The 22,890-nt window shown below is 41.1% G+C and overlaps 1 protein-coding gene across 1 annotated transcript; it reads right to left on the reverse strand.

Annotated features, from left to right (window-relative positions):
• Positions 1-1,389: 1,389 nt before the first annotated feature.
• On the reverse strand, positions 1,390-22,857 carry LOC131783236 (3'-5' exoribonuclease HELZ2). Its single transcript, XM_059099968.2, has 16 exons — positions 22,641-22,857; positions 20,844-21,079; positions 19,695-19,802; positions 18,371-18,761; positions 17,342-17,504; positions 15,996-16,983; positions 14,851-15,252; positions 14,351-14,426; positions 9,651-13,802; positions 8,345-8,812; positions 7,502-7,627; positions 5,931-6,589; positions 4,801-5,040; positions 3,660-3,816; positions 3,007-3,177; positions 1,390-2,514 (listed from the first exon to the last, which is right to left on the reverse strand). The coding sequence occupies exons 2-16, from the start codon at positions 20,913-20,915 to the stop codon at positions 2,399-2,401; spliced, it is 8,289 nt and encodes a 2,762-aa protein (XP_058955951.2). The 5' UTR covers positions 20,916-21,079; positions 22,641-22,857; the 3' UTR covers positions 1,390-2,398.
• Positions 22,858-22,890: the final 33 nt, after the last annotated feature.

The raw sequence follows: 22,890 nt of genomic DNA on the forward strand, positions 1-22,890 counted from the left end.
CATCCAGTTGTTTGTTTCGCTGTGATTACAAACCGCAGTTATCCGCAAACAGAAATAACCCCCTGCCGCTGTATTTTATTTATAGAAATAATATTAAAATGATTTACAACTCTAAGACGAAAAGTCATTCAAATCTTTTTTCCTTAATAAACCATTTCAAAAGTTGTAACAGACATCTTCAGACTATCGATCCTAAAAGCTGGCTGCTGTCTTCTTTACTTTTTACTTTGAGAAACATCCTTAAGAAAAATACCGCTCTGCTGTTTCCGTTGTGCCACTCGTCACATTTTTGTTGGCACAAATTGCGACTGATGGTGAAAAGAAAGAAATATTCAGTACAATTCCCTTCTTAAACAGAAATCTGTTTCCACCACTTTTTTTTCTAACAGATAATTTTCATGGTACCCTACCGCTAAATCATTCCCGTTAAGTAGACATTATCAGTAACGAGTTCCCCTCCCTTCCAAGAACACCGGCGAGGTGTGCCAAAAATCAAATTTGTTTTTTCCTTGAGCATAAACAGTGGGGGGTAATTGGCGCTAATAACCCATCGAGTTTCCGTGTTTTAGCTTTTGTTTTGTTTTGTTTTTTTTATTTAATTTTCTTTCTAGTCCCTTTAACTCCGCCCTTTTTAAAGATTCTTTGTGCATTCACGCGCGAGAGAAGAAGACCCGTGTAATCATATTTCAAGCCCCCTACTCGAGGGAAGTTGGAGGGAGTAAGATGACTTTGATGACTGTTTCGATAAAAAATGACCACCTTTGAAGCTATCCCGCTATCTCAGAGTAACTTAAGAGTAATTTTTCTTGATCTCACCGAGAGACATAGTACCTCTCTAATGTAAATGTTGTTTTTATTTTTCTAATCCGCGGTCCCTTCGAATGACCTCATCCAGCGACCCCCCCCTCCCCCCTCCCAACGTCAAAAAGCCGTAAACAAGATAAATTTAGCACATTTGTTTTTCAATTGGTAACACGTGAATTCATCTGGACACAGGTGGGGTCTCCTACTGCTTAATCACAAAAAGAAACATCCGTGCGGGGTGTAACTTGACAAACAATTTTCTTTAAAATTACCGGCAGATCCGCCAGATGCGGTTTCGTTGCTTGGTGTTAACAGATCACGTTTTTTTTTCTGCGAAGCTGGCCAAATGACATTAATTCAACCCAGGATTGTTTGATTGAGCACTAATTGCAAAGATTAAATGTCTCGGAAGTATTCACACAACTTCGACCGGGATCGGTAAATTAACGAAGTACTTCCGAATTCGGCATCGTTCGAGAACGAGTCGGAAACAGGGGGACTGAAAACAAATAATTACCTCGAGGGGACCCAATTTTTTTATCGATGGGTTGGTGGATGGGGGGAAGAAAGAAAACCGGAAGAGTATTTAGAAAAGAAGAAAATTTATTGCGACTGAATAACACGTATGCATTTCCTGATGAAAGCTTCAAAGATAACTTAGCATTATTACGATATATTTTCGAGTAACTTATCAAAATTGCGCAATTTTTGTGCCTGTATTTGCTGAAATGACTTACGTTAAGTTGTAAATTTCGTAATATGTACAAATAAAAAAATTAAGAATTCCATTCGAAAACATATGCAAAATGAGCAATAAAATATCTTCTCACAAAATGAAATTCTACTAACTACTGAACTCTTTTAAGTTCGAGTTTCAATATGTTAAAATTGCTAAAAAAAAAAAAAAAAAAGCGTAAGAATTTACAGAGATATGTTAGTTACCCCACATGAAGCCTACAAGACCAACAGAACTAGGGGTCAGTCATTCTTTATCACCTGAGGGGGGAGGGGGGTGGGGGAATTTCAGGGGATCACATGGTTTTCAAGGAGAACGGAGAGGGGATCTGTCGTGGTCAACAGAGTATAAAGAGGGGACTATTGACAATTGACTGCCAATTAACTGTCCAAGACAGGGGATCATAAGAATATTACAGAGCCTTATAGGGGGGTCACATAAATTTGATCGTGACACAACCAGACTCCTCCGAAACCCCTCAGGCGATAAACAATGACTGATCTCTGATTTGTAATTGATGATAAAAACCATGAATTCAAATTGAATTTTAAAAAAAGCCTATATTAATAAAGCTTCAAAATTGATCCCTTAAAAGTGAGCTGAGTCGCTTTTGCACAACTTGTACGAAAACTTTCCCCAATTTTTCGTGTTTACCATTTGCATTTGGGTTAAATTCCTCTATCTTCAGTTGTACTAAATTTATTCCATACTAAATTCAATCTTTTTTATATCATACGATACTCCACCAATATACCAAGCTATTGAAAGAAATTCTGAACTATTGTAGTTTATCGACTAGTCACGCAATCCATGACATTGCGTGACACAAGTCTATTCTCCTATTCGATGGTGCAACGCTCACGAAGTGTCCTTGGCAGGTTGCCAGGATTTTTCATCCACCAAGCAACGCAGTCCCTGACAGTGAGATACCAAATTTTTCCACATATTGTGCACCGCTAACAAATGACGGTTACCTGTTAAGACACGCGCAGACTTTTAATTCCCAATTTAAAGAAAAAACATTATATAGTGGCCACGATTTGTAAAAAGTTAAATATGCGCCTCTTAGCCTTAAACCTAACCTCCTCATAAAAAGACAACCCATGTACCAACAATTGGCGAATTTCCAATAACCACCATCCATTGCATGGTCCTTTATGGTCGTTACACGTTAGGGTGTTTGAGCCTTACGCGACATCAACTTACTGCTAACTGGGCTGAGAAACGTAGCAATTTTCACGTGAAAACACACATACTTCAATTAGTTAGGGTCCCATAACCACGCTAAGCCAGCGGTATTTGATCTTACAAACATTAAATTGAAGTTTTTCAACCTCGCTCCCAGACTCCCTCTTTTTCCCCAGTCCCAGTAGCGAGAAGGCGGGAGGAGAGAGCTTGGTAACAAGGTTAGACCATTGTTACACTTGGATTGAACATTCGCATCATGAAGATAGACTAATACTCACCAATAATTACTAGACCATGCTTTGCACGAGTAAGAGCAACGTTCATTTGCCGCTCATCAATAAGAAAACCTAAGTGATTGGCTAACCATTGTTGATTATCAGAGCTGCCTGTGATCTTTTCTACTGGCAGACTTCGCACGGTAGACAAAACCACAAAGTCCTTCTCAGCACCTAGAGAGAAAGACAACATAAATGTGTTAAGATCCAGTCGAAACCACCCCCTACTGGTTAATTAACCCTTTAACAACTAAGAGTGATTAGCATCTAATTTCTCCTTACAATGTCACCACTGAATCACAGATTAATGACATGAGAATTAAGGAAATGACCATCAACTTAAGAAACTCTTGATTATTAAAGAAATTCTCCTTGTCAGCACCTTAGTAAATGTACAAAGAACAGTATGGAGAAATGAACACTGATGTTAGGGTGTAAAGGGTTAAGAGAAATAACCCTAGGACTGCAAGACTCGATTTCGGCCCCTTTCTGAGGATCGTTGTTTTGATCGATGACAGAGAAGGAAAAGCAAAACTAATAACATCTGCCCATGTGAGAGGGAGATGCGGGTCAATCATAGAACAAGGAAAGCAAAAACAACGCAATCCAGTTAACATTGGACACTAAGTAGAAAATTTCCACAAACATACACATACCTTGGCTGGCGAAGACAGAGAGGACCTCTGAGTCACACGAGTTAAAGGAGCTCTGTAACTCTCGGGATATTTTGGCTCTCTGCGCAGAATATGGTGTAATGACAGATATCCGAGAAGATTTTATTCCGTGGGACATCAGGTACTTGAGAACTCGTAGCTACAGAAGAAAATCATTAATAAAGAAAAGGTTACAGGTGCCATGTCAAGTTAGTCATTTGTACTCTGTTTTCAATTTTTCCACCCTCAGAAAGTCTCCTTGAGGCCAACTATCCTACATTAACGAGCTCAAAACTTATTCTCTTCATAAACATGACGCTATCGACATTGCTAATCCTAGCAGTATGCAGGGCGCATGTCATTTGAACTTCGTAATAGACCTCGCCCACCGTACTCTCTGTGGCTCAATAATAGAGTATTGGAGCGCGGAATCCGAAGTTCTGAGATTCGATTCCTCATGGGGACTCAGAATTTTTTCTTTGTCCCACGCTCGTGACAAGACGAAAAAAATCTTTCTCTATATCTTTCATTATATGATAAGTAAAATTATACACGCGTTTTGATTGGTTCTTTACTCATGAGCTAAGACAGACGCAAAGATGACGTCACTATTGGCAACGTATAGATTCCATGTAACCGTGGGTCTCTACAGTACTAGGTCACAGGAAAAGTCAAAATTTGGTAAGAACATCAGTAACACACTCGACCGCACCTCGCGTACTCCTTTTCTGTTCTTAGCAAATGTTGAAGTTATCTGTGTTCTAATACTGAACAGACTCACGGCGACATGGAATGTACTTGTTCAACAAGGCAGGCAGCAGAGAATCTATTTGTTGAATAGAAATACTCTCCGGAGACTATCAGCTACTAGTACTACTTTAGTATATACTAAAACAATGGATATCGTTAAAGGCGCACTCTGATTGGCTACTCAAGCTCCGAATTTCATTTGTTAATTTCCTTCCAGCAACGCGCGCGATATTTGTGCGCAAGAATATTATAAACGTTGCAGGAAAAAATGAGTTAAAATTATCTTTTTGTGCTACACTAACTCACTGTTTCAGTGTATACCAAAACAACTATCTTACGATAGACATACTTGAGCTCACATTGTGTACTTCACACGCTTACTAACAACACTTACCACAACGTTCACCTCTTGCGGGTTGCGCTTAGACTCCTCACGGCCTTCAGGACCTGTGTAGTCCTGGGGACTCTCTTCAGTTCCCATAACATGACAAAATACGACGCGGACATTTGGTCCCCCTGGCCAAAAGTTTGGCACCAGTCCGTTTGAAACATGCTCTGGAGTGGTTAGATGTGAAGAATCTTTCAGGAGATCTTCATAAAAATGTTTTGACGGAAACTCTCTAATACTCGGATGCTGATGAAAGAAAGAAAAAAGATATAAACGTCCTACTTGTAAATATACCGGCTATTTATTGAAATACAGGCATTCAGTGATGACTGCACCCTTTCCAACCGTAACTAATACACTTGGTTAAAAAAATTGTGTTCAAAATCAATTACAGTAATAGTACGACTTAGAGCAGTCCCACGTTCCGGCAAAGTCCGTCGCGCTAATCAAAAAAAGAGAATATTAGCGATTAAATAATTAATGTTAGCGCGCCGCGCGCAGCTCCGGCACGACAAGTACTTTTCGTTCGCCCCACTCCCCACGCCCCACGCCCCACGCCCCACGCCCCACGCCCCACGCCCCACGCCCCACGCCCCACGCCCCACGCCCCACGCCCCACGCCCCACGCCCCACGCCCCATTCCCAGAGCTCTACATCGGACTTACGCGGCGCTCTAACACACGCGACGAACTAAAGCGAAAAGGAGGGATTGCTCGTGGTCTAGGAATAGTATGGACCTGCAAGCAGTCTGAGCTGACCCAGGCAGGACATGTTCAAACAAACTTATATTTGCACATCAGAAGAAAATTGAAAAGGTTGAGTAATTACGAAATATAAAATACTGCATTTCATAAAGACAACTACCCTATTTTCTAACACATAGGTGAGTTTGTGAAGGAGTAATGAACATGATACGGTATTAAAGTAACCACAACATCTCAGCGTAACCTTATATTTCATGAAGCATATACAGATCTTTGATAAAAGGAAACAATGGCGAAAACAATTGGTTACTTCTGGAACCAAGGCTTTGTTTTAGAGATAACATGGGGCAGTGCAGAAATCCGTCTTTCTGAACAACTACATACACGCTTTCAGTGTTGTAAACTGTAAGCGACAAGAGCTATGAAACTCACCATTCTATACTGTGTCTGTAACTTGCACGACGAGAAGCTTTGGCTTGCATTAGGGGCGTTAAAAAGCACGTCAAACAAAGAACGGCCCAGACCAAGCTTACGCGGGACAGAACTCATTATCACAGCACCCAACTGCTTGTGGTCTCCAAGCAACACCACTTGCCTGAGCCGCTGACCGGCCGAACTTAGGGTTACTAGGCTTTCTGGCTCAAGGCACATGCTAGCCTCGTCTATGATGACCTGACTGACACGTGCGTGACGTTTCACACGTGAACTCCCACCCTCGATGCACGTGCACAGAATCACTTCCGTTCCAGTCTCTGCAATTTCGTGTCGCTCTGCTTCATTCAGCACTTGGTACAACTCTTGCATTTTGAGACACAAATCCTTTGTGTTTTTTTCCTGTTTTTTGGCCTTATCTTTCGCTAAGATTCTCCCATCCAGCTGTTTGATTTCCTCTTCAACCGCCTTTAGCTTAGACGAATGCGGATTGCTCTGTTTACGAACGCGAAAATGTAAAGATATATCTTCACAATCTTTATCCATAACACTTTGTGCAGATGGCAAGTTTGTCCTCAGAGACTGTTTAAAAGATTGGTTCTCAATCGTTTTACCATATATCCGTAAAACTTTCAATCCAGGAATCTTCTGGAGTATCCCTGCCAAACAGAAAAAGCACAGTCAAGCCTAGTCAACAGTGCAAGCGTCCTTTTAATGAACACAGGTTCTCGTTGGCAAATATCTACAGTATGCCAAACCACCATGTTTGATACAGTGGACAAGGAAAAGGCAAGTTATGAACAACTTTCTGTCTCCTAATCTTTCTCTGCTTAAGGAAATCCAAAATGGCGGTAAAATGTACTAACCGTTTAACCGGCAAAATAACGGATGCATCGCGGCTTACAAAAAATTCACCCCTAAAATTCTCTTTAGGATAAACATGTAACATCTCCTTGTGAGTTCCATACAGTTCTCTGAAAACAGGTTATGATAATACACCAGTTTATCCGCTAAAGTTTGCTATCTGGTGTGTAATTTAATGTTAAACTAGGATATTTTTGTGAATAAATTTCAAAATGACTGAATTTGACACCAAATTCTTTTGCCAAAAATGAAAGGAAAGTTACGACAGTCATAAGGATGAGATAGTGACTAGTTTAAGTGTCCATCTCCCACTATCTGACAAGCCTTCTGCCCCTTTCGATAACATCTTTAAAGAATAGCTCGATAATCATCATAATTTAGAGCTATTTTCAACTGAGTTTCGAAAGAAATGCAGGATTGGTTTGTTTTTGCTTTACCTTGTTCTGTATTGGTCCAGAAAACTCGTATCATCTTCTCAATCAATCAGAATAAAACCTAAAACTAACCGTGACTCGTTCACCCACGTTTTCCCGCGCTCCAAGCGGTTGGCAAGTTTTTACCCTGAGTTCTTATTGGCTCCTTGTGGTAGTTTACTTTCTTCTGATTGGCTAGAGTGATCACTTTGGCCTTAATATTATGACAATCAATCGAAATGCGTTCTTGCCCCACCAAAAATTGTTATCAGTTATGGCTGAGAAAAGACTTACTTGCCGCCACATCCACTGCATGATTTGAAGGAGCACAGAATAACACTTGTCCTCCATTTCCTTCTCTTCTGTTCAAGGCAGCAAGTTGATAGGCAACCTGTGCGGCAGTACAGGTCTTACCAGTTCCTACAAAGGCAAAATTTAGAGAGGTCAGCACTGCTTCCTTTAGCAAAATAAACTGCGCCATACAGGAGTACAGCGTTTATTTGAACACTTGTACGATACGTCTTTTTCCAGAGACAGTAAGAAATAATGCCAGACGAAAGTGCTTTCCTTTAAATAGTTACATGGAACAGTGTTTCTTCTTAACATTTAAGAACGGCTTGAAAAAAAACTAAACGAAGGTACTGCTCGATCACCGTGAAACTTAGCATCACCTTAAATCAATCTGAATTGAATATCATAAGATACACGATTTCCATTGGTTCTGCTTTGCTTGGCACTGTGATTGGTGTACAGAATTGGCGTCTCCCTCTCATCCAATCAAATGCAAAACGAAAACCAATCGCGCACCGGCCACTTACATTTCCCGGCTTGAGGCATCAAACATGTTTTTTCTCTGAAGCCTTATTTCCCCCTTACGATATTTAATATAGTTCTGATTCGGTGCTACGACTAGTGTGGACGTAGCTTTACGCTTTGGTGTACAAGACGTTACCATTTTAATACATGTAGGGGTAAGATCTATAGCAATGGCTTTGGCTAACCGAGCGCGAAAACGCACGAAGAACAAGTCACGCTCACGCTTTATTTTCCGCGCGCGCTTGCTTCCGCTCGTCTCTTTTCTTGCATTTTCGCTAAGCGCTTCCTGCACAAGCTAATTGTTATGAAGGGTGCTTTTACCTGGCGGTCCTTGTATCAGGGTGAAAGAAGAATTCACGGCATTCTTCACTGCTTCTTCCTGTCCAGGGTTGAGTCGTAGAGTAGTCTTCGTGTCTTCCTTCTTTTGTCCCTCACGCATTTGGACCCGCGCGAGGTATTTAGGAATGTTCCTCCTCAAGAAAACACTTCTGATAAGCTCCGTGGCTTCACCGAGGCGCTTGACTGCGTTTATCATACGGCGAAATGAGAGTCCTTGTTCGATGACTTCTATGCTGCACAGCCACGAAGTCTGATTCAAGTCCTCAGTGGAGAAGCCGTCCACTAATTCCAACGTAATCGCGTCCATTTCGTCACGGCTGTCTACTTGCGTGACACAACAATGGACTATACAAGGCAAAGCGTGACATCGAAGACACAAGAAGTCACCAGTGGAGAGCTTCAGTCCACGAGCAACGCACAAAATCTTGGAAAGAGTAAACTCGCCAACTTCTACAATAAATGAAGATTATACCATAATTCTAGTTAACATTCATTGCACTCTTCTTTAAAATATTTTCATAGGAATAAAATAATTCTTGGCAGTCAAAAGAAGCCTCGGTCAATCCTGTCTTTAGAAGGAGGAATGATGCGAACAAGTCGAAAAGTCATCGCAACCTCAACCCTTCAACTCTTATGAGTGACAAGCGTCTAATTTCTCCCTACGTGATCAACCTTTGAATCACACATGAAGGTCATGAGAATAAAGGAAATGATCATCAACTACAGAGAAGGGCTTGATTGTTAGACAAATTCACCCTGTCAGCGCCTTAAGAACCATATAGAGAACCGTAAAGAGAATAAAGGGGTAAGTTTCTAAAGAAACTGTGGTGCTGCGTCGGTGGGAGAGTATAGCAGGTAATTTAGTGTTAACAACTGGGTTGAAAACGTAAATTAGCCACCGTAAAGGGTAAAAAAACTGACGTTTCGAGCGTTAGCCCTTCGTCAGAGCGATGAGAATATACACACTAATGTTAGGGTGAGAGTTCCTAAATATTTTTGGGAAAATAGACAAAGAAGTGTACCAAGGTTTGAAGAATGATAAAAACGGACGATATTAGTTGTTTCACGGGCGTGCGATAACGAAAAAATGTGGGTACCCCACGAAGAAGCGAAACATCGAGCCCCACGGCATTGGACTGCGAGCCCGTAAGACTTTGGTTTGATTCCTTTAAGTCTTGGGAGACTGGTTCTTTTTTAATTTTCCCCATGCCCGTGACAATAAAAATGATTACACAGAAAGGGATGAGTGTTTCAATTGATATTCTAATATTCGAGAGAGGTAACTCACTTCCATTCCACTGAACAGAAACATTTTGAAGAATAACTTGACTAGCTGAATCTGAATTGACACTGGATGTGACTGCTTCGCATTGTAGTAGTGGCAGCATAACTGTTTGATATTCTTTTACGTCACTGTACGTTGCTTTGGTCGGTACCATCTGTGGAACTCCAAATGACTTTGTAGGATGACGGCGATGCTTCAAACAGCACACGATCGACTCGGTGAATCTAACCGCTAGGATGCTCGGCCTGGGAAGACCACGGTGTATTTCAGCACCTAAATAGACAGGAATTGTATTTCCTCTTTGGTAGAAGTTGGTATGCGCGCTCAAATCTTGATGACAACCGAGTGAATTCATTAGAATGTGTTCTTCTGGAGCTTTGTTGCGACAAAAACTCGATGGTTTCTTCTCAACGCGGACCACAATCTTTGCGTCACGATCGATCATTTGACGCTGTTGGTTCATCTGATGGAGATCTTCAGAACGAAATCCCTGTAGAAATGTAAACCAAAGCTCTTTCGGTATCTCCAGAAGCTGTCGCGACACTTCCGAGGAAGCTTCATGCTGTGTAGAAGATGAATCATCGGGGACATCATCTTGACTGCACTCTGTTCTCACACTTTGGCCTGTCGCATTGATCTCCAAGATCTTCCAAGAAAGGACTAACTCTTCCTCCTCTGGCAGCCAGTCCCGCGATGTCGGCTTGCAATCATGGATCCTGACACAGCGATTGAAAGGAGAAATATGCTCGACTTCATCCCCTCCTAACTGTATGTAATCTGGTGCAAGGCAGTCCACCTTGGCAAGCCTCCATTTGGAGTCTCTCTTTATCATTTCTGCCCTCGACACCAATGCAAGTTGATTCTCAAACATGAAAATCCGTGACGTCATCATGTGGCACATCTCACAAATATTCTCCAGTTCTTCCACTGTGTAAGGCATGTCGTGATTTTCAAGAACAGCCAATAAAAGACGATGAACAATAATGTCCATGTAGCGTCGTATTGGCGACGTAAAGTGCGTGTATGAAGGTACGTTGAGGGCAAAATGGCGCCGTTTCTCAGGAGGTAGTCTCGAGGAAACGACGTAACCGCTTCGTTCTTGGATGGATGTTAAACGACTCAGAATTTTACCAACACCAGCTTTGCTGTCATGTTTAATTAACGCAATGGTTACCTTTCCGATATCTTTTTCATCTAAAGCTGCAGATACTTTCTCCCATGTCTTCAAGCTAATGTTCACACACTCGTCGCCGCTTTGATGATCTTCGTGACCGGAAGGTTCACTAATGCATTGCAGACCTAGGTACTGCCTCGGTTCCATACCTTTCTCGATACAAGAGTCGTTAATCTCTCGCAAAAGATGGGTCTTAGGGGGTAACTGTCGACGCACTGGTACTAGTGTTTTGGCAATAGGGCTTTGCAGCAGTCGTTCTGCAACTGCGCAGTTGGTCCAAAGCATAAATTCTTCAACCATCTTTTGGGAAGATAACACGCCTGTTTTAATTACATCGTGTTCTAGGGATACATAGCCTTGACGCACTCTTCGCGCCCACATTTTTAACGATAGCCGACCCAGGATACCGACGCCCTTTTGAACGTGTTCAGGGATGTTGTCGACCTTCTTACCGTCAAGGACATCTTGGCACTGATCATAGCTTAGCTTGCAGCAAGACGCTACTATACTGCGTTGAATTTCAGGTCGCGCTACTTCTATTCCTTCTTCATTTAAGTGAAAGATAACTGAAACTGCCAACCTTTCTTCACCCGGATCTAAACTGCAAAGCTCCTTGCTGACGTAGGATGGCAGCATGGGATTGTAATAGGACACTTCGTTAGAGCCATACACAGAGGCTCCATGTGATAGGGCTGCCTTGTCCAAGGTGGAATTCTTGGTCACAAAGAAAGACACATCTGCAATGTGGACACTAACTTTGTAAGTTCCATCGTGATTCCGATAAACCTTCATCGCATCGTCAACCTCAACGCACGAAGCGGGATCGATACTGAACACATCTTCAAATTGCACTCGCTTGGAACGCTCTGTCTCGGGGATTTTCCATTTAGGAGAGGACTCCTTCTTGACTTCACTCTGGATTTTCTTCGAATGCGGTTTGTGGACGCCATGTTCTGCGAGCAAAACTGAAATGCAGAGACGTGGATCACCACCTTCGTTGAAACACTGCACAACAAAGCCGAGGGGAAGGCGGTAACTTGCTCCCCATTTCATGAGCTGCACCAGAAACAACTTCCCTTCCGTTTCCGTCACAAAATTTGCAAAGTTAATTCTTTTATCTCTCATTGCGAAAACAGCCACCCCAGTCTGCCCTTGATGGTCTCTGCTTCGTAAGATGACAAACTTGGAGTTGCATCTGTTAATGGGCGTCATTACGTTTCTGTCTTGGCTGTCCAAACGGCAAACTACTTTCCTGGGATGAATTTCCTTCAGAATGGCCACCACTTTACCTTGAGGATCACCTGTATCTCGGTCCTTGTTGGTGATCTCCACGGCGACCACATCTCCATTGAAAGCTCTGTTTACGTCTGCTCGGCTATTGATGCGGATGTCAGGCTTATCTGGGTCACAAACCTTAGCAATGGCGGTATTACCATCGCTGTGGTTATCAATCTGTAGAGCACAAGCCTCGAGTTCACCTAAAGCGACTTTGGACTGTGCCTCTTCCCTTTCCAAGTGTTCTTCATTGATGGAGTAGTTCTCAATGTAAACTGTGCTCTCACTGGGCTGTAGGATCCATCCTTGTAAGGGCGGGGCTTTCTGTCCCTCACCAATAGACGTCGTGGCACTGTCACTGCAAACAGGCGAAGAACCGTCTCTGATCGATGCCGGAGGAGAAATGGCTCCTTCCTCGGAATCATTCTCTGTTTTGGATGTCAAAGTTTCAAAAGCCTTAATATAATCTAGAACGATGGGATCTTTCTGTTGTGCCATGAACCATTCTTCTGTCTCAGAATCTTCATAATCGTCTTCTGGGTAGATTCCATCCGAGTCATCGAGGTTCGGGCGTGCCACAGACATCCCACTATTATCACTATGGTTACTATCAGATTCCGCGCCATTCATGAGACTAGTAAGAGCGTTATGTAGGGATTCACGATTCTGAAGGAGTTTACATTCCTTCTCAATCAGATTAATCTGTCTCAAAATATTTTCTTGAACGGCGGAGTTAGTGGAGGAAGATTTCAACTTATTCAATAAATCTCTCTCTTTGTACAGCATTTCTTTCCTGTCATGCAAGCTAATTTGAAGCGACGATGGAAGTGACATCGTTGGTCCTTCTATGGTCAAGCTGGGCTGATTCAGTGTTTGATCCTTCTGTACCTTAGGGGTTGCATCGCGCAAATGGAATGAGGAAGGAGGTGTTGAACTACGCGAAGCTGAACGGATGTGTTCAGCTCCGTTCTGTGCTAAGAATACCCTAAGAGGAGGGCGCTGTGGTACAGCCTGTTGGGTTACACCCCAGGGAGCTGACGGATGTTGCAGATTCATCTGCTGTGGCAGAACAACCTGAGGCACAAAACCAATCGGTGGGTGTTGCTGAGGGGGATTTCTAACGAGCGGAACAGGATGCATGGGCAAAGGAACAGGTTGTCTTTGCATGTAAAGTGGACCTTGGGGGCGGATGAAAATTGAAGGTCTTCCTGTGAAAGGACCATAATTCCCGAGGGGTGGACCTTCTTGTACAAAGGGGACATTCCTCTGGTTTCCTGGCATGGGCCCTCGAGGAAAAACAGGGGCTGGTACGTCAGGGACCGTGTTGACAACTGGGATGTAAGATGGGTTATTCCTCGTTGGTGTACTCAAGGCAGTCGGACCTTGCCTCTGCACCTGTTTGCTTTCTCTTTCACTCTTCGCATCTTTCGTCATCTTGATGACCATTTCAAAAGGTAAGCGGTAGTGAAAGGTTTTATTGCTATTGCACCTGCCGAGGATCATCTTGAAACAGACGCGGCACTCCCCAATGGAACAGAGTGCCACAGGGTCCCCAATGATGACAAGGCGAAACCGTGCCCTAGTGATGGCAGTATTCAGTAGCTTGCAATCAGAGAGGAACCCCATGTTCTTTTTACTGCTGTCATCTGCGGAAGATGCATCGTAGGTTCTCACTGTGCTAATGAATAATACGTCAAACTCCAATCCTGTAAGGGAAATAAAAATTTCCCTGTATCAGTAAGTAATTAAGCTTCGGCTACTTCGTGGTCATAATAATACTTTTGAGCGAGTACTATAGGCTGTTGTACCGTTATTAATAACCAAACAGTTCTCAAATAGAGTGCATTTTGATTGAGTGTTGCAAAACCAAAACCATTCTAATCTCTAGAGCCTATCAGAGCAAAGGAAAATAACATAAGGAGCCAATAAGACCTCAAAGTATATATAAACAATCTCCCTGGGGCGCGGGAAAACGCGGGTGACCAAGTCGCCAATGATTGGTTGAAAACGTGGCGTGAGTTTTATGGACTTATCACAATGCGACGTGATGTAAAACCATAGTAACCCCGGATTACTTTCGACACTCAATTGAAAACTACTCTGTATACTCGTAATATAGCGTAACAAGAGCAACCAATCAGTTTCGTATCCGATTTAAATTCCTTTACCGATATAGGTACAGAAAACTCATGGAAGAAAAAGGTTATTAATTAGGTCCATATTCAATCACTTCGTACATTGCAGAGATTTCTACCTTGGACATTAGTTACTCCCTCCACTTTAACGCCACCCAAGGATTTAGCTCGCAGGAGTCTTCTGATTTCTCTCACCTACAAAATAAAACAAAAAACAAACAAACAAACATACATGTTTGCTATTGTTCGCTGAAGAACTATGGTGTGCTCCGGCGGCATTTTCCAAATCATTGTTTCCCTCGCTGCTCACGTTCAGGAAAGGCATTGATAAATGATCACCAACTAACGCAACTCTTGATTGTTAAACAAATTCTCCTTGTCAGCGCCTTAGAAAATGGGGTTACCGATCAATTCATCAGCTTAAGAAACTCTTTACGGTGGCCAAAGAATAACAAAACCAAATCATCTTGTTGTTAGCCCCCACTGACACAGCATCACACTTCACAGGATTACACCCTCACATGGACGACCACACTGCTACACAATTGAAGATTCTGTGATTTTTAGCACAACGACATATCAGATTCATAAGAAATTTGAAAACATACAGCTGCCATACCTGTGTTGGATACGGAGAGAGTACACAAATGCGTGCTGGGTCAGCTTCTTCCCAGAAACGAGTTGGCCATTGATTTATCAATTCCTCCACACGGTCAGCCACTTCTGCCGCTTCTCCTCTGTTCAAAAAAGACGGCGGATCATCTGCGATTTCTTCCTGTCCATGAACACCATAGAAGGCGATAGAATACGGTAGCTCACGAGGGCGCTTCAGTTTAGCAACGAGTGTGTCTTGGTAAAACAGATGAGATGGAACGTCCACAATATCATCATAGGCTCTGTAGTTTTGAAGCAATTGAACCTTCCATCTTGACATTGATGGATAAAGCTCATAGAGACGCACCAAGAGAGAGCGGCCGAGACCTAGTCGTTGTGAAACTGGAGACATGATGGGAGGGTTAAGCTATAAAAACAGAAAATAAAAAAGAAGAAACTTTTAACTATCAGAGTGCCGACAAGTAATCCAGGATTGGATAGGCTTTGTTTACTTCGCCATGTGATTGGTTTTGACAACTCGCGCTGTTTTCTTAACCAATCAGATTTAAAATAGAAACCGACTTGGTTACCCACGTTTTCCCGCCCTTTGTGCTGTTATTATTTTGAGCTCTCATTGGCTGTTCGTAGAAATGTTCCTTTCTTCTGATTGGCCGTTAATGACGCTGTGCTTTCGGTTTAACGCCGGACACTCAATCGCAACGTTCTTTACACTGTCGTTGATGTAGGAAACTCGCGTGACATTTTCAACAAATTAGATGAAAAACTTAAACCAAACGCGAGTTGTGTATTTGTTAGAGAGATGTTACACACTCATTTTCCACTCGTAGCTTAACGTTATTATTAATAGATTAATTTCAATAGTGTCGAAAGTAAGCCGAGATTGCCATAGTTTTGCCTTACTTCGGTTTGTGATTGGTCCAGAAACTCACGTCACTCTTCCAACCAATCAGATGCAAAACTAAAACCAATCACTACTTGTTCGCTCGCGTTTTCCCGCGCTTTTGGTAGTTTGCCCGTTTTTTCTTGACTCCTCATTGGTTGATGATGACGCAAACCTTTGTTATGATTGGCTGAAAGATAATTTTGGTTTTGGTTGACGACAGTCAATTGAAAACTGCTCTAATACAAATAATAATTATTCATCGTTACCTGAAGATGATCTCCTGCCAGGACCACCTGCGTTTTAGGTCCTGCAAAGCAAAGCGGGATGATCGTTTCTACTTCCATGGCTTGAGCAGCTTCATCAATGAAGATGTGCGTAAAAAATCCAGGAGGCAAATTAAGATTAGCCAGGGAGGCTGCAGTGACGAGAGTGGTCACCACAACTCCACGTTTCAGTAGTGAATCCTCGTCAGGCATTGCAAATTTTCCAGTGCGCCGATCCAAGAGACAATATTGAAGTACTGTGTCAGAGACGGTGCTGACAAAACGATTTTCCCAGCAAATGCGCAAGGGTTTGAACATCAAAGCTGAAATATTTGCGTTTGTTAAGTAAGGATGAAGATGATTTTTGATATAATGATCGGCTGCGCTGTTGGAATGAGTACAAAGTAGAATACGATATTGTGGTGAGCTTTTCAACTGAATCGAGATAAGCTCTTTGATGGCTTCAGCGATGGTCCGGGTTTTTCCGGTCCCAAACGGACCCAGAATCAACAAAGGAGGTCCCGAGCGAGGCGACAACATCTGCTTCAGCGCATAGGTTTGAGACTCGTTCAACAGCTTGGCACACGTCGAGTGATTTGTCCACTGTTCGCGAATTCCTTCTGGAACAGCCGGGAATACTACATCTAAGCTGACATTCTCTAATGCCCAGTGCATGAATTGGTACGTGTCCACGAAACGAAAGCACACAGAAGCTGGAAGTGATACTTTAGATCTCAGCCTTTCCATAAGTAAGGCGCTAGCACGCAGTAATACACGATTCTTTTTCAAACTCTCCACTACCACCTCGTACAGGAGAGGATTTGGCATGCCGTGTTGTTGCAATCTAACCAAAGCATGGCCTGTACGTCTGATTAGGAGAGTAGCATCATCCATGAGGTCTTCATGGACTGGAAGGACAATAGTCACTTGGGACGGGTCAGTAGCACATGGTTGAGTACAATAGTGAAGATCTGAGCAATGTATGGTGAGCCTGGAATAGAACAGCACTTAAATTTAAAAGTGACTAGCATCTAATTTCTCCATACAATATCACCACTGAATCACACATTAATGTCACATGAATAAAGGAAATGATCACCAACTAAGAAGCTCTTGATTGTTAAACAAATTCTCCTAGCCAGCACATTAGGAAATATATAGAGAACAGTATGGAGAATATGCATACTGATGTTAGGGTGTAAAGGGTTAAAACATTAAACTAACGCTTACCGTTTTAACAGTTTGACTGTCATTTCTCAGATAAAATTAGCATTTGATCTATGTTAACAAAGTCAAGGTTATTGTTGGGTATTCTAAAAGCATGATTGATGTACAAACAATTTTTCAACCTTGTCATCTGTCGCCGACGCTCAAATTCCTCGATGTGAAGGAGCACGTGCAGTCGCTGCTTGTACATACTGCGAGTCAAGCGTTCTTCCAGGTGATCAAAATGACCTAATTCTAAAGTTGTACCAAGGCTGGGTGGGAGATCAAATTCAGATTTCCTTTGCACTGCCAAAAGAATAAAGTAGACACCTTAGAGTAAAGGTCAGAAGGCATGCAGATTGATGGTTAACCTGAAACGTTAACCAAAGAATTTCGGCTCTGAGAACAAGATAGGATATCTAAATTACTTAACCCTTTAACCCCTAAGAGTGACTAATATCTAAATTCTCCTCACAACATCATCCCTGAATCAAACATTAAGATCATGAGGATAAAGGAAATGATCACCAACTAAAGAAGCTCTTGATTGTTGAACAAATTCTCCCTGTCAGAACCCTTGGAAATGTTAAGAAAACAGTATGGAGAATATGAATGCTGATGTTAGGGAATAAAGGATTAATTGACTTCACAACAGGGAGCCTGGCTGAGTGGTGAGAGTATCAGACTCACAATCTGGAGCTCTCAAGGCTCCACAACACCCAGAGCTACACTTCCTACCCTTAGCAGGCAGTGCATGGGTGCCCTCACATTCCCTGCCAACCTGTACAGGAAATATGCAGGCAACCAGGCCTGTGATATATTGTCCTTATCCAAGAAGATAATGGACTATAATTGGACTATATTGGACTATAATGTCCAAACATTGGCAGATGTTATAGCAAAGGCAGTTCATTCTCCTCAATTATTTTAAGACCCTGAGTGTTGATCCAGTCTGGGGCTTAAACCTGTGACCTCCTGAAGGGCAATCTGGCATTTTACAGCATGGGCTAACCAGGTGATTTCAGTCTCTTATTCATTGCACTTACCAATATGTTCTGTAGGGTAGTACATATACATAAGTGTATAATTAAAATAATAAAGCCTTTAGTTTAGCAGGCAAATATTTGCTTTGTATCATAATTTTATTGCCATACATGTAGGTGTGACTGTACCTTGAGTATCAGTGGGATCAAAAGGCACAACTTGATATTTTCGAAGCCAGGATAACTCACTGTCATCTTCACAAACCACAGGATGCTGGATTGTATGCAGCAAATCATTTTCCGGAGCAACAACCACTTCAAGCTGTCTGTAAACCAAGGGCTTCTCAGCAAAATCAAACACAATTCGCTGCTGAAAGCTGCCATAATGTGCAGATACAAAACGGAACGTGATTTGGTACGCTGAGATTGGATGGCCTGTGTTCTTTACCCATTCTTGGCACCCTGCTCTTAGAGGTACCCCTGGTTGGTCACTAGCATTCACCTGAACAATGCTATACTCTGGGAGGTATGGATCCAGTGTAAATACACGCTGCAACCTACACCACTGGCTGACACGACTCTGGAAGATAATCATTGTACACACTTATAATAACATACCTGAGATACTCATTTGAGAGTTTCAAATTCCCAATGAACTTCCACTCCAAATTCTCCCAACTGTCTACCATACAATTCTTTTGTTGTTACTCCCAAGAATTTGGTATTTGATCAAATAATAATCCCCTAATTGATATTTTTCTCTATTCTCATCACTTGTCTACTTGATATTGTGAGGAGAAATTCTGTCTTGGTCACTCATGGGAGTTAAATAGGTTAAGCATGTTAAGTCTTTTAGATCATGGTTTTAGACAACCAATAGACTTCAAGATTTCTTATCAAGAGTGTTATTTAAGGTAATAAATGTTTTCCAGTGTTGGCAACAAGCCTTCTTAAATGTCTTAATTTCTATAAAAATCTGTTGTTAACCCTTTAATTACCAGGATCTGATTATAAATTCTCCCCTCTAGCTGCTAGACATTTCCTGGTCAATTGGTTGCATGAATTTGCTGTTAGATCAAGATAACAACTTCTACCTGATAGTATAGTGGATGGATGTTGTAGGGAGAAGTTATATGTGAATCACTCATGGGAATTAAAAGGTTAACCCTTTATACCCTTTCATCAGTATGCATATTCACCATACTGTTCTCCGTACATTTCTTAAGGTGTTGAAAAGGAAAATTTACTGAACAATCGGCATTTTCTTTAGTTGGCGATCATTTCCTTTATTCTCATGACCTAATGTTTGATTCAGGGGTGATATTGTAAGAAGACATTAGATTCTACATACTCTAAGGGTCAAAGGGTTACCCAGAAGATGGTCTATCTAGAGTAAACCTGCTAAATAGCTTGACTTTGTTTCAAAAGCTTGCCCTTAACATCTTCCTTCTCTTTTAGAATCCTTGTCTCCATTCAAAGATTTACGACTAACAGATGAAAGAAAGCAACTCACACTTGATGCAACTGTAAAAGTCCAGGTGACTGGCTTGTTCTTGTCAATGTGAGGAATGTAGAGTTTTTCATTACAAAGAATACTGTGATTTGCACTAACTTCAACCATCTGTAAGAAAAAACATAGTACACAAAATAGCATTGTTGTTTAATAAAGCATTTTGTCTCAAGGAACATTTCGTCTAAAGGAATGATATGTTACTGAACTTTTAATTTGACAAAAGTAAAAGGAACCTAGCATTTAGCCTGCCAAGCAATTTTCTTTGGTCTCATTTCAATAGGTCCCAATCTGCTTTTTGGTACTCATTGGGTCGAGGAGGAGAGAGAAGACTGATTAAAGGTTTCAGATGAATTTTCATAAAAGAAATACAAGGCCTTATCAAATTTTGGTGAGGGATTTTAACCCTTATCAATTTTAACCATTTAACCCCCAGATCACATTTGTAATTCTCCTTACTGTCAACCATACAATTATTATAATGTTAGTCTAAAGAATTTAGTATTGGATCAACTAATTATCCCCAAATTGATATTCTTCTCCATTCTCATCACTTATCTGGTTGATATTGTAATGATATTGTAAGGAGATATGCTATCTTGGTCACTCATGGGAGTTAAAGGGTTAATATAACCTGGTTACCAGTGGTTTACCACAAACAGTGACAGCTCTGTCTGCTGCCTATAAGACCTATTTCTGTTTAGCTTGTAAGCAGGCTCTCACATTTGGATTTTGCCTTACGACACAGCTGCCTATAATACCATCTTATGGAAAAAAAATATTAAAACATCTGATTCTATTCCATTTTTTTTCCAAATTAATTTTTGTCCTATAATGAAGTTCTTAGTGGGTAGAACTGATATGTAACAAATGCAACATAAGTATTCAAATGATAATCCTGGTAAAATAGGGAATTATTTTATTTTCGGTTTTCATACATTTTTTTAATTTTAAAAAGACTCTCCATCAATACTTTGGTACATGCCACACTGTTTAAAACAACCTTGGCACATAAAGCAAATTTCAATTAATTTTTTTTCTCCCAAATAGACCAAACCTTGGAAAATACTTAAAAAGGTAATAGAAAAAAAATTGCATCCTTAATAAAAACATGCATGATAAAAGCTAATAAAACACTAATATTTCAATTACCAAAAAACTTTCCGAATAACCATTTCTTCTGAGACGTTCAAGCTCCTGTAACAATATTGCAGCCCTGGACATGGTAGTTGATTGATTTTGTTGCAAATACACAATTTTTTTTTCAGTATGTATCTATCAGCTGGTACTGTACATGTACCCAAACAAACAAGATAGATGACCAGTACACTGGCACTTTCCAGATTTGTAATCTGCTGACCTTAACACCATGACCATTTCCAAGGATTCTGTTAAGAAAGAGGAATAAGTTATTAACACCATGCAACTTAACCCTTTATGCCATAACATCAGCACATATATACTCCTCATTGTTCTCTATACATTTTGTATGTCAAGGACAATGACAATTTTTTCTAAAAGTCAAGAGCTTTTCAAGTTTAGGATTAATTCTTTAATAGTCATGTTTGATTCAGCAAGGATACATTAGTGAGACATTTGATTCTAGTTATCCTCAGGAGTTTAAGGGTTTATGTGTGATTCAGGCATGATATTGAAAGGGGAAATTCTGTGCAATTCATTCTTAGGGGTCAAGAGAATGGTGCAATCTCTGATCACTGTCTGTGGCCATCCTTAAGTTAACTAGATTCCCATTAACCTGAGTTTCATAACAAATAAATAAACAAAGTCATGTATTACAAGTGAAGGGGTGGAATAGAACTCCAAGTAATTTTTCATGCCATATAAAATTCTCCTTAAGTTTTGTATAGAAATAGGCATCGAGTTGGAAGGAGAATTAAGCTGTCCGTCAGAAGTCACTTATGACTTTTTTCATGTACATGTTTAACTATATTATATACATATCATAAGTAGATTCAATTTTTAAACCAGATGACCCATCCTGCCCAAGGCAAGAAATACTGCTACTTTTCAGGGACAGGAATTTAAATTTTATCCCACAGTTACCCCAAGGATTTTGCAGAGCAATCCCTGACATTTCACTAATGCCTATTCATTCATGATGTGGCATTTTATACAGCACATTATCTATAATAATTTTCCGCTCTGATGTGCTTTACAACACTTTGCAAGGAATCTGGACAGACTGCATTAAGCCACTTCCTTAAAAGAAATTTCATAGGGTGCCCCCCAATTTTGAACACAAGGCTAGACCACAACACCTGGAACTACTGTGATTTCCCTACTCTTTGCAAGAAGCACACGAGTTCTTTAACGTTCCCGGCAAACCAATACAGAGAAGGTACAGGAGAGGGGGCCTATGGCTTATTATCCTTCTCTAAAAAGACTACAACATCCAACCATTTGCAATGTCATAACAAAGGCAGCACATTCTCCTGAGTAATTTTAAGACGCTGAGTGTTGGTCCAGTCACAGGCTCGAAACTCTCGACCTCCCATGGGGATAAAGGTAATGTGTGAGTAAGTTTCTCGCCCAAGAACACAACGCAGTGACCTGGCGAAACGTGATCCAAAGTCCAATTAACACCTGTCAGTGTCACGACATAGATGTACGCTAAACGAGCTATTCCATGTAGTTTACACCTAACCAAAGGGTATCACTTAAATCGTTGTTTCACTGTTTTCTTTGGAAAATGAACAGCACTTAATTTCATAGCTCTTGTCATTCTCGTAAACATGTGGTTTCATTTCGGCGGGCATATTTCAATTATTAAATAATTGATTACCATATAACTTCACCCCAGTATGATTCCTAGAGCACAGTGGTAAACTAAGTTAAATTAGGGCAACTTAACATCATCTTTCGTACACTCAATACACAGCTGAACAATGAAGAAGCAGCGCTTATAGCTTCTAGCAATCAAAAACTTACCTGAAGAAAAATATGCAAGCGAAGTTGTCCAGATTCAAGTTTAACGATTTAAGAGTACGTTCCTTAGGCCACGGTGTTTGTCGTTACAACTACACATTTGTAACATCTGGCTTCAAAACCACTGATATAAGATCAAAATAATTCAGTTATTCTTGCCTTGGACCAAATAACATGTCGCTCATGTTTCAGACAAAACAAAATGGAAAGCAATCTTTGGTGGCTGTCAGTTAGTGATAGTTACATGAAAGGA

This window comes from Pocillopora verrucosa, chromosome 12, assembly GCF_036669915.1.
Source record: "Pocillopora verrucosa isolate sample1 chromosome 12, ASM3666991v2, whole genome shotgun sequence".
Classification (NCBI taxonomy): domain Eukaryota; kingdom Metazoa; phylum Cnidaria; class Anthozoa; order Scleractinia; family Pocilloporidae; genus Pocillopora; species Pocillopora verrucosa.

Coding starts and splice junctions, on each gene's coding strand:
- LOC131783236 (XM_059099968.2), bottom strand. CDS start 20,915: ATGTCCAGGGCTGCAATATTGTTACAGGAGCTTGAACGTCTCAGAAGA. Junction 17,505..18,370: donor TGATCCCACTGATACTCAAG/GTACAGTCACAC, acceptor TTCTTTTGGCAG/TGCAAAGGAAATCTGAATTT. Junction 3,817..4,800: donor CGCAAGAGGTGAACGTTGTG/GTAAGTGTTGTT, acceptor TTTCTTCTGTAG/CTACGAGTTCTCAAGTACCT.